The sequence below is a fragment of the Lampetra fluviatilis genome, chromosome 30 (genome assembly GCF_964198595.1).
Source record: "Lampetra fluviatilis chromosome 30, kcLamFluv1.1, whole genome shotgun sequence".
Classification (NCBI taxonomy): domain Eukaryota; kingdom Metazoa; phylum Chordata; class Hyperoartia; order Petromyzontiformes; family Petromyzontidae; genus Lampetra; species Lampetra fluviatilis.
In genome coordinates, this window is record NC_136304.1 from 6,200,965 (window position 1) to 6,213,313 (window position 12,349).

Genomic DNA, 12,349 nt, shown 5'->3' on the forward strand with positions numbered 1-12,349 from the left:
GAGCTGACATTTTGCACACAGACTCGTTGTGCGTGACAATTTATTTTCGTGAAATTTTTTTTCCAAAATTTTACACTTTTTAGAAAAAAATAAATTATATTTCATTACCAATTGCTGAATGGTGGCAGGCAATCATCTGACCCATAGGTGGTAGCCATCTCAAGCCAGAGGACTAGAGGACTCTAGCCGCCACGCATATAAAGGATTTATAGTGAAAAACTTTGTTTTTACGGGTTAATTTTTTTAAAATGAAATCTTGAATTGTTACGCGGGACGAGTCTGTGTAGAAAATGTCAGCGCGTTAGGCTTCGTAGATCCGAAGATATTAAACGTCAAAGATTTGAAAGCACGTACACAGACAACAAGGCAAGGTCAATAAAATGTCGTAATAAAAAAAAGGGCTGCCGGTGAAAGACAGAGATGGTGGGTGGGTGGGGGCACACCAAAGGATTGGCCAAGAAAGTGTAAGAGGAGTGTGGGGGTGGGTAGTGAGTGAGAGAGAGAGAGAACCCAGCCGCCACACGTTACTTTATTTACCCCGCACACACACACGGCACGAGATCCTGAGCTCGTGGACACTGGGAGAGCGCGCGTGCTCGCGTCCGCCCTCGCTGCAGGCAGCAGCAGGAGGCAGGGAGAGACGGGGAGCCGTGTGGCGGACAGAGCGTTGAATGGGGAACTCTTCGCACGAGAATTCATCTTCGACGGAAATCAGCAACAGCAGCAGCAGCAGTAGTTGATTGGCTCAGTCGCAAACTATTTTTCTTTGGAAGAAGCTGAGTTCAGACACGGGCGAGATGACCTCCTCGGTGCGCGGTGTGGAGAGGGACGCGATTGGGGTGCGGAGAGGGGGGGAGGTGATCGTTCCTTCATCCGGCGACTCGAAACGACTTAGTAGAGAGCGAGCGACGCTGCTTCGAGGATAACTCCAGAGTTGTCGTCTTGCAGCAACTCACGTTTTGGGTAACGTATTGCACGAGTGTGGTACACGTCGGATTATGAGACGCCCTTGTGTGTTTGTTCCACGTACAATATCCAAGCAGAAACATTGCGAGTGTGGCTTGTAATCGGATCGGTTTGTGTGGATGTGTGTGTCGGGGGGGGGGTGGTGCTGCAGTGGGTTGTGTCGTGGTTAGCGCGCTGCGCTACAAATCTGGCGTCCCGAGTTCGAGTCACAGCCAACAGCAGTGACGAATATCTGAGCTAGGCCTGAGCCTCCCCTAGGTCGACTCAGTCTCAAATGAGTACCTGGTGTAGCGGTGTGTAAACATCGGCACTAGGGAGACAAAAGCGGCCGGGCGTGGTGCTGGCCACCCACCCCCTCGTGTGCCGTTCCAGCCTTCATAGGTGCTCGCTAACAGTACTTGCCCCAACAGTCTGTTACAGGCTATACGGGGGATCTTTGTCTATAGCTTTGGTGCAGTGGTTAACGCACTGCGGTATGAACCCGGTGACCCGAGTGCGATTCCCGCTCACGGGCAACATCGGTGACGAATATCTGAACCTGTTATGCCCCTCCCCGAGGTCGACTCAGCCTTAAATGAGTATTAAACATCAGCACTGGGGAGACAAAGGCGGCCGAGCGTGGTGCTGGCCACCCACTTCCTCATGTGCCGTGCCGGCCTTCATAGGTTATCTCTCGCTACACGGCGTGTTCGAGGCGATACAGGGGATCTTATCGCTTTTTTTGTGGCCAGGTTTGTTAAACTTTATTGGCACCGGGCACATTTCCGCACAAATATGGGGTACATATATATATTTTAATCATTATGGGTATACATCTTATATATAATATTTGCGCGTTCGAGTACCGTTTGGGCATATATAATAGTAAAATATGCAGTCCTTTGCCAATCCACTGCTGGATAAATGACTCGATCCGCCCACGCCATGTCGGGCCAAGGGGCTCGTTTGACCATACTTCACCACGCTGGTCAGTGCGGGTTTGTGAATAATGGGGGGGGGGTGACCCCTCCAGGAGCGGTTCAGATTATCGCTGGACGCCACCGATGTTCGCCGTGGGGGCTGCAGTCACTGCAGTCAAGTTTTTTTTCTTTCAAGTTTTTCATTTATTCGGTATCGCCCTGTGAGCCATGCGGCTCTTAAGTCACGTGCAACCGCAACAAACAAAATATGACGAACACGGGTCGCCCGGGTTCATCATGTTCCACCCACCTATCGACGTCAGCATGTACATACTCGACTAGTTAGTTGGCTGTGATAGATTTCAACCTTTTATTTCACCCGCGCAAGAATAGCGTTAGATCCTAGATTTGAAGCTTTCGTGACTGCAAGGATTCATACTCTTAGTTTTTTCGGTAAAGTCACCATGTAGGTAAAAAAATGAAATAAAAATTTATAAAAATAAAATGATAATAAAATAATAAGAATAAAAAATCATTATTATTTTATTTTTATTCATTTTAATTTCATTTTTTACCTACGTGACTTTACCGAAAAAACTAAAAGTATGATAGCGTTAGAATTTAACACAACTAGACACATTCGTCAATAGCACCGTGGCCTTAAAAATTAGAGCATACACTGGGCGACGTTTCAGGCCAATGGCCCTTCCAGATAGCTCGCGAAAAATTGGGTATAAGTTTCGGTCACACATATTGGCTGCACGGTAGTCGGGTGGGATGGAGGTTTCCGTCATGGGAATTTGGAATGACCACCAGTGTCTCATCCCTGCCAATCTCGGCGAGCCCCACCCCCACAGCGCTTTGAACAGGGATACCCCATGTGCTTTTTGATTTGAAGCTTTCGTGACTACAAGGATTCATATTCTTAGGTTTTTTCGGTAAAGTCACGTAGGTAAGAATAAATAATAAAAATAAAAATAATAGAAATAATAATAGAAATAAAATAATAAATCACGACGTTTCGGAGGCAACACAAGTCTCCGTCATCAGGTGGGACCGTCACAGCTAGATTATTTAATCTTACCTACGTGACTTTACCGAAAAAACCTAAGAATATGAACCCTGTGCTTGTTTATCCAGTAGCTGAATACGCTCTCCTAGACGTACACACACACACACACTGTCCATTTACATACGAGACGCCTATCTCCAAATCACGCGCAGTTCACCAGAATTCGTCACAAGTGCGAAGCTAAGCAGGCGCTGAGCCTGGATAGCCCTTTGGAAGGGTGATCACCACGCACAGCTTGCCACGCAGGTGTCACGCTGGCCTATGCTCGCGTGTCTGGGGAGCAAAAGGGGCAGTGCGGTGACATCCATTTCGTGCACCGTCCTTCTGCGCTACGCAAACCTTGGCTGGAACCTCGCGCTGGCCAGCTTGGTCAAGAATGGTCAGATCTCGCTCAAGGTCCGCACAGGCAAGCGTGACTCTGAAGGCCCTGATCCAGCAAGTGGAACGGATCTCGAGTGTGCGCCAGAAAACTTCCCATCTGGTACAGTATATAGACAGGTTACCAGGAAACCAGGTTTCTCTCGTACGAAGAGGAAGAAAACATGGCCATAATCACCTCTGACTTTGGCACGCGGTGTCGTCCGTCCTCTGGAAAGATATCTGTCGGGGGGATCTTGGCGCAAAAGGTATTCAGCGAATGGCAAGAATCCGATGGGAGTAAAAAAAAAACACGGCACACAAAACACGTGCCTTGGCTCGCCCAGCGCCTGACCTGGGCCAAATGCCGAGCCTTAAAACCGTAAAAGCGATGGTAAATATTGTGGATTTACTCTACAGCACACCGGTGAGCTGAACTCTTAAGGAACGGGCTCTTTTTTAAAGTGTCAAACTTTACTAATTGGCTGTATCGGGTGGTGGCGGGTTTAACGACACATTTATATTCACACGATCTAACCCCCCCAAAAAAAACCTGTATTATGGATTTAAACCGTACCCTGCGTGAACATCAAACCAGCGTTCGGGGTGCACAAATTGAACGTGCGAATCATCGGTGGTCGTGTTCGTTGAATTAGCCACGAAAACGTTCGTCAAGCGCGCTGTTTTCTCTTCCTTTAATTATTCACAAGTTTCACGGTGACCACGGGTGGATGTCGAGCGCCAAACGTGGCGCATGTCTACGGCTACACCCAACCAAAAGGGCGAGAGTAACGCGTCTGAAACTAAAGAGGGCAGGCCGATGTCATTCGGCAAGGTTATTTGTAGGAGCCCGGGAAAGGGCGGAACAACAAAAACCCGGCACGGAACGCGTCAAAAGCAGCGGACTGGAGCGGCCTCTGCCCGAGGACACTGGCGGCTTGAGTCATCCCGAAGGGGAGTGACCCCCGATGATCGAATCTGCCACGGGAATATTGTCAGCGGCAGCGGCGGTCGTCGTGGTATTCTGCAGGCTTAGACTAAGGCTATGACTCAAATGTAACGTTACGAACATTAACTAAGCTAACGCTGCGCGGCGTGGCTGTTAATTGTCCTTGGAACGTGAGTGCGCATTTCAAAGAAATGCCACTTTTCTATCCTATCGCTTGCGTGCAGGTTTATCTGCGTGTGTCCAGACAACTGCACACAAGTGTGTTTGTCTCGACGGCGCTGCGTCGGCGGTAGTGTGCGCCGAGACAACAATAGGCGTGGTCCCCCCCTCCTCCTCCTCCTCGAGGCCAGAAAGAAACACGATCAAGAATGTGGCTCCCTTTAAAGCTAGTGTCCTAAATTAATGCAATTTGCCGAAAGCGTAAGAGCTGTTTTCTTAGTTGATTGCGTTTGGACACACGGCTCGCTAACACAGCAGCAGCAGCACCAAATAATTTTGCTGTGAAATCGACGACTCTGACATTGCCGGGATACTGACCACAACACCCGAAACTCGCCCGATCTCATCACATCTCGGAAACTCGGCGAGGATTGAGCCTTTCTTGTGCTTGGATGGGTGACCACCACGCATAGGTAAATCAATACACGGGTGTTGTGGCGGAAACTGCCATTGCTGCTGCTGATGCTTCACTGCTGCTACGACGTTATCGTGCAGAGGACAGTGCAGCTCAATGCATCGTCGAACTCTACTTCCACGGTTCCAACGTCTCTGGCTGACTGGCTCCGTCGGGGACTGTCGGTCGTGGCTACGTGCCGCCCCAATGCTCTCTCGGAGCCGGGAGCACCTCCGACCTCCGACGCCGCAGCGGTCTACCAGGGGGTCACGCCGCTGTTCTTGGCACACGATGTCCGGTGGTTCCGCTTCCAACGGATGGGAGCCATCTTCGAGAAAGCGAATTGGGGCTGCTCGATTCGATCGAGCAACTAATTCGGCCTTGCTCAGCCCGTGGAGCGAAACGTCAGACATCGCGTCGAAACCGACGCGGATTCGAACACGAGGAGCTCGGTGTTCCCGGCTCGGCGCTTTGGCCTCGAGAGCCACCCGACCACCCAAAGGTTGTTGGTTTACGTGGCTACAGAGAATCAAAATATTTATTTATACTGGGAGGAATCCGATGAGCCATGAAGCTCTTTTTAACAGACGTCCAGTCGGGGGTGGGGGTAACAGTACAAAAACACGATCGGAGTGCAAAGTACAAGCACGGTTAACAAATCGCCCAAACACATCCAAATAAAACTAAGCCATCCCCATCCTAACCAGACAAAGCTCACTGAGGTATTAACTTATTTTTCAAATGCGAGCTGGCCACAAATGATAGCTCAACAAAGGGGCGTATCACTGGAACATTTATAGCAGCAAAATAAACTGACAAATCTAAAACGCATATTGCCCCAAGCTTGCATTTGGTGTTGCCTAGTAGGCCGTAATTTTACAGTAGATCATCGATTATATATGTTGCGGCTTTGGGGATGAAGGAGGTGCCGGATTTTCAACAACGCCGGATAATCACATCATTTTTATTTTTAGCACATTCTAGCACATTAGGTGTTATTTTTTTCAGTGTTTTAAATTCGTTGACAATGTGAAATTGGCATGAATAGACATACAAATAGACACAAATAAATATCCTACTTTTCTATTTAAAACTTTCGTGACTGCAGGGATTCATCTTCTTGGTTCTTTCGGTAAAGTCACGTAGAAGGGAAATAATAAAATAATAATAATAAAACATAATAAAATACAATTCTCACGACGTTTCGGCCACAACGCAAGCAGCCGTCCTCAGGTGAAGAACAGGGCTGTCGGAAAGACAGCGTCCGAATGGCATAACATACAATTCTCACGACGTTTAGGCCACAACGCCGCGTATTTCCGACAGCCCTGTTCTTCACCTGAGGACGGCTGCTTGCGTTGTGGCCGAAACGTCGTGAGAATTGTATTTTGTTATGTTTAATTTTAATTTTTTTATTATTTCCCTTCTACGTGACTTTACCGAAAGAACCAAGAAATAAAATATCCCACTGTAAAAAGTTGACGTGTTTACTGTACCGTACTTACCACTCCAACCTCGAAGACTCTGCATGGGGTGATGTGTGTTTCAGCAGAACCACGTGCTTCACGATCACCGGGCTGATGCCGAATCACGTGGACTTTTTACCGGATCGCACTGCATTTTTTCTGGTTTTATTCCGGTAGTTATTAGTCATGAAAAATGTATTTAAGTGCAGTATTTGCATTGTTGAAGTTGTTTTGTGTAGTGTATCACGTACCGTACATAATATTTGACACTCAAATCAAGCGTAGCTTCTTTTTTTAGTCACACGCGCGTGCTGATTGCCGGACTGGTGACAGACAGCCTTAGGAGCGGTTTCGCCGGATCGGCCCGGGACCGCCGGATAATGTTGGAAGCCGGATAATCGCACGGCGGATAATCGATGATCAACCGCATATACTTTGTTGAGATTCATTTGTTGATCGACACTTAAATTTCGATTTAAAGCTTTCGTGACTGCAGGGATTCATCTTCTTGGTTCTTTCGGTAAAGTCATCACGTAGAAGGGAAGTGGTGTTTCATTCTTCACCTGAGGACGGCTGCTTGCGTTGTGGCCGAAACGTCGTGAGAATAATTTTATTATATTTTATTTTTTATTATTTTATTACTTCCCTTCTACGTGACTTTACCGAAAGAACCAAGAAGATGATCGACACTTATTTAACTTTTCTCTATTTCGCGCTCCTGTCGTTTTTTTGGCAATAGTTTGTCGTTGTTACTCACTGACCCACCCCGACTGGACATCATCTGCGATAAAATAGCTTCCTAGCTCATCGCATTCCTCCCCGCAGTCTAAATAAATCGTTTCCGATTCCTTGATTACCAACGCGACTCTCTGGCCACATCAGTTCTCCGCATTGTGCGAGCCGCCTGCTCCAAAGCCACGCGGTACGCCACGTGGCGAGCAGCGCTGCGTAGTGCCGGTCAAACAATCCACCACGACCGACCGCGGTCAGGAGGAGGGCCTTCATCCAGCGGCGGATTGACGAGGATTATTAATATCTCACCCAAGAGCCGTTTCGACTTCTACCGTACCTTAGCCGCCCAGGCCCCCGTGATCCACTGCACCCATAACTAGGGTTCAGCCGGGTTTGTACAGGCCAGGGACCTGGCACAAACCACGACATTCAACATACCCGCAATTACATCATTAGACCTCCTTTGCCAGTACCAAAATATAATAATAGGGGTTTTTCCACTTTTTTCTGGCAACAAAACTGAAAACTTCTTCTTGGTTCTTTCGGTAAAGTCACGTAGAAGGGAAATAATAAAATAATAAAAATAGAACATAATAAAATACAATTCTCACGACGTTTCGGCCACAACGCAAGCAGCCGTCCTCAGGTGAAGAACAGGTCTGTCGGAAACGTCGTGAGAATTGTATTTTATGATGTTTTATTTTATTATTTTATTATTTCCCTTCTACGTGACTTTACCGAAAGAACCAAGAAGATGAATCCCTGCAGTCACAAAAGCTTTAAATCGAAAAAAAACTGAAAACTTTTAACAAGGATTCATGTCTGCATTAACCACAATACTTGCAGTCAAAATGTAAAACAAAAAACGCACTATGATAATATATGCATTGTCCTTGAAACTGATTGGTCCACACCAAGGGACGCCTTTCTTTAATTAATAAGTTTCAAGAACAATGCATATATTATCATGGTGTGTTTGTTGTTTGCATTTTGACTGCAAGTATTGTGGTTAATGCAGACATGAATCCTCGTTAAAAGGTTTCAGTTTAGTTGCCGGAAAAAAGGGGGAAAACCCCTATTATTATTATACCCGCAATTGCTACGGCTGTGGCTGCGAGCCAGACGCCACCTACTCCGGTCGACCTGCGAAACAGAATGTTCGGTGAGAATTTAAGCAACGATCGTCACCATGAGGGCCCCCCATTGCTTTTGGGTGCTTTCCATTCGGAGTTGGCAAGCGATGCTAGATTGCCGCGATAAGTCCCTTCACTTTATAAGAAGCACACCGAAGGCTGCCATGGTGGCTGTTGGTGGTGGTGGCGGTAGCGGCGGAGCGTCTGTCCCCGGCTCCGATACGACGCCACCGATCGCCGTGAGTACACGACGCGACCGATCCTCGTGCGTACGCGACAGATCATCCTCGTGAGTACGCGACCGATCTCCGTGAGTACACGACAGATCATCCTCGTGAGTACGCGACCGATCTCCGTGAGTACACGACAGATCATCCTCGTGAGTACGCGACCGATCTCCGTGAGTACGCGACAGATCATCCTCGTGAGTACGCGACGCGACCGATCATAACCGGTCATGGCGGCTCACGGCAGGAGAGCGAGTGGCTAACTTGTGGGTCGACTCAGCCCATCATCGCTCCATCGGGGGGGGAGGCAGTGATCGATAAGATGTGTACAAGCCTCGGGCGGCCGTAAACACGAGACGAGCACTGACCTCGAAAGTCCAATCGGGGCGGAAGATCGCTTTGACCTTTTGACCCCGCCGCTCCCACCCACCCACCGCCCCCCCCCACCTTCGCAGGCAGCTGCGGCTTCCTTCACGATGGCCACCTGCAAGGAGGTGAGCTGCGTCATCCCGCCCGACTTCGGCACGGTGATGTTCCCCGTCATCTACTCCATCGTCTTCATCGTCGGCATCATGGGCAACGTCGTGGCCGCCTTCCTGGTGCGCCTCTACGTCAAGCAGAAGAACGTGCTCGGCGTCTACCTCCTCAACCTGTGCATCTCCGACGTGCTCTACCTCGCCACGCTGCCCGTTTGGATCGCGTACACCTCCAACGAGGAGTCGTGGACGTACGGCGAGGGGGCCTGCAAGGCGGTGGGGTTCTTCTTCTACACCAACAACTACAGCACCATCATCTTCCTGTCGTGCATCGCCCTCGACCGATTCCTCGCCGTCGTCTACCCGCTGCACTCGCTCGGGCTGCGGCGGATGCGCACCGCGTGGGGCGTCTGTGCCACCGTCTGGCTCCTCATGCTCATCACCAACTTGCCGCTGCTGTTGCACCCGCAGCTCTTCAAGGACAGCCACAGCCGCTCGCTCTGCTACGAGCGTTACCCGATGGAGCGCTGGGTAGCGCAGCTCTCCTACTTCCGTGTGTTCGTCGCCTTCCTGCTGCCCTTCGTCATCACCGTCGGCTGCTACGGCTACATCATCCGCACGGTGCACCGCTGCGCCTCCGTCGAGCGCCGGCGCAAGCGCAAGATCATCTGCCTCGTGGTCGTCATCATCACCATCTTCGTCGTCTCCTTCCTGCCGTACCACGTGCTGCTGCTGGTACGGGCCATCGCCAGCGACGTGACGGAGGGCTGCAGCTGCGACTTCGAGATCAAGGTGCGCAAGGCGTACCGCGTCGCCTTCGCGCTCACCTGCCTCAACAGCGCGCTCGACCCCATCCTCAACATCTTCGTGTCGGAGAACTTCCGCGAGGACCTGCGCAAGGCCGTGGCGCCGCTTCGGGCCTGCCTGCGCGCCGCGTCCTGCGGCAGGTGGCCGCAGGAGCCCCTGCGGCGACAGTCGGCCACCACGGGTACCGGCACCGTGCGCAACTCGAGGGTTCCGCTGTTCAAGACGTCCCTGAACCAGGGCTCCGCCACCACGACGGTGCTGTAGCCTCGGCGCCGTAGCGGCGGTGTCGTGGCAGCGGCCGGGCGGGTTGCGCGAACGTCGACGTGTAACGTCACGGTCGTTGCCGCTTCCAAGCGCACGGCGGCTCGGTGCTGGATGCCATCGGCAGGCTGCCGCACGAGCCGATCGCAAACAATATGGCACGCAACGTCGACTAGTTAATCGGTGCCAACACGGAATATAAAACTAGGTTTTTTTTACAAAGCAGGAGAGAACACCACGTGACCACATGACCCCCCCCCCCCCCACAAATTGTTTTGTGCAGTGGTGAGTGGGGGGAGGAGGAGGCCGGGAGTGACAAGCCATGTGCTCGTGTCCTCCTTCTCACCCCCTTCGATATTTTTCCTTCACGCGTGCCAACCCCCCCGCCCTCCACACACCACGATAAATTTGAATTCATCCTCGCGCACCGCTCTCTCGCGCGAGGCGGTTGCCCCGCTGCTCCTCTGCGAGCGTTCCGAATCGTCGGATCTCGCGCCGCGTGACGCCGATAACACTGGTCAACACACTTTTTCTGGCATAAGGTATTCCAACGGTTTTAAGGTAATTTTGGGGTGCTGATTCCAAATCTGGCATCAGTTTTCAGGTTTTTGAGATATCAAATATTGCATTTTCAATAAAAACTGCAGAAGAAAAATATTAAATAAATGTGGATATCTACATAAAATGATATTATAAATACACTATCCTAAAAATACAGCACCATATTTTAACACTAAAGCAGTCACTGACTCGCAACAACTTGCAATCATAAGTGACAGAGTTAATTTTGCGTAAAATCAATGAAAATGGGGTATGCCGATAGCATAAAAATGAGATGTGATAGAGCAAATCTGAGATCAGATTTGGAATCAGCACCCTTAAATTAGTCTAAAACAGCTGCAAAAGTCCAGACCAGAATTTTTTTTTGTTGACCAGTGTAATCGCGATGAACTTGTGGATAGATTAATCTTTTTAAATGATGTTATCTCCATGCACCGCTTACGGAGAGGTGTCACCATCTTACGTTTGCGAGAAAGATTTCTCATCATCTTGGGCCGATGTGAACCGCTTTGCTCGCGTTCTTACTGCGTTCAGTATTTTGTACATATTTTTTTTTATTCTTTAATTTGTCGATTGAGCTAATAATTTTACTACGTTCTTGACCAAAACTGAGAGTTAGCCCATCAAGGGCCGGAGCAAGCATCGGCACCATCGAAAGTAGCTCATCCACCGTTCGTAAGCACCCGTTGATATGTTTTTGTAATTGAAAGAGCGCATCACTTGATAGCCACGCCCTTTACAAGTGGTTGCCACGGACTTCACTGCGTATTGGTCCCCACGTGAAAGGAAATTGGAAGGAGCGATGTCATTGTGATATATGATGATGGGTTTTACCCTTTTTTGGCAACAAAACAGCTGTGTTAAGTTGTTAAAACACCAAACTGAAACCTTTTACGAGGAATCATGTCTGCATTAACCACAATGCTTGTGGTCAGAATGCAAACCAAAAAAAACAAAAATACTCTGATAATATAAGCATTGTCCTTGCACATAGAGTATTTTTTTGGGTTTGCATTCTGACCACAAGCATTGTGGCCCCTTGTTAAAGGTTTCAGTTTGGTGTTTTAACATCTCAACACAGCTGTTTTGTTGCCAGAAACAAGGAGACAAACCTATTATCATATGTTGGTACTGGCAAAGGAGATGCCATGATTGTGATATACGTCGGCTGCTTCGCCTGCCAAGTGAAAAATCAGCTCCGGGTCTAGTGCAGCGAGTTCGATTCCAGCTCACGGCCAACACCGCTGGCGATTCATCTGAACCGGCGCTGCGCCTCTCCCGCCTAGGTCGACTCAGCCTCGAGTGAGCGCCATGGTGCGGGTGCGTCATTGTCGCCCGCTGGGGAAGACGAAGGTTGTTCCTGGTCCGTCGGCACGTGACTTGCGTACGAATCCCTCTGTTCGCGCCACCGTCGGCAGGAGGACCCCCGCCTCCCTCCCTCCCTTCCTCCCTCTCTCGAGTGAGGGCCTCTTCTGCCGACAGTGCCGCGAGAAAGGCGATTGCAGGGCTGCTGTGCACCCTTGCCAAGAGAGATTCTCCCAAGAGGGTGTTTTTGGCCTACTCTTCTTCCACGCTGGTCAGACAACCTCGGAAGCTTTAGGTTTGTATGATGTTTGAGTTATACTCTTTGGTTCTTTCGGTGAAGTCACGTCGGTGACTTTACCGAAAGCAGACCGCGCTTTCCCACCTGATGACGGACGCTTGTGTTGCGCCCGAAACGTCGTGATTTATTTTATTTTCTACCTTCGTGACTTTACCGAAAGAACCAAAGAGTATGGATTCCTGCAGTCACGAAAGCTTCAAATCGATGTTTAATTAGTTACGTGAATT

At 49.6% G+C, this 12,349-nt stretch overlaps 1 protein-coding gene across 2 annotated transcripts; it reads left to right on the forward strand.

The window, feature by feature from the left end:
- Positions 1-555: 555 nt before the first annotated feature.
- Positions 556-12,104, forward strand: LOC144943311 (G-protein coupled receptor 4-like). 2 transcript variants are annotated; one of them, XM_078870684.1, is made up of 2 exons: positions 556-963; positions 8,870-12,104. In XM_078870684.1, the coding sequence occupies exon 2, from the start codon at positions 8,891-8,893 to the stop codon at positions 9,959-9,961; it is 1,071 nt and encodes a 356-aa protein (XP_078726810.1). In that variant the 5' UTR covers positions 556-963; positions 8,870-8,890; the 3' UTR covers positions 9,962-12,104. The 2 variants fall into 2 exon arrangements, with proteins under 2 accessions (XP_078726810.1, XP_078726811.1); XM_078870685.1 differs by lacking the exon at positions 556-963 and adding an exon at positions 8,404-8,426.
- The last annotated feature ends 245 nt before the right edge of the window (positions 12,105-12,349 follow it).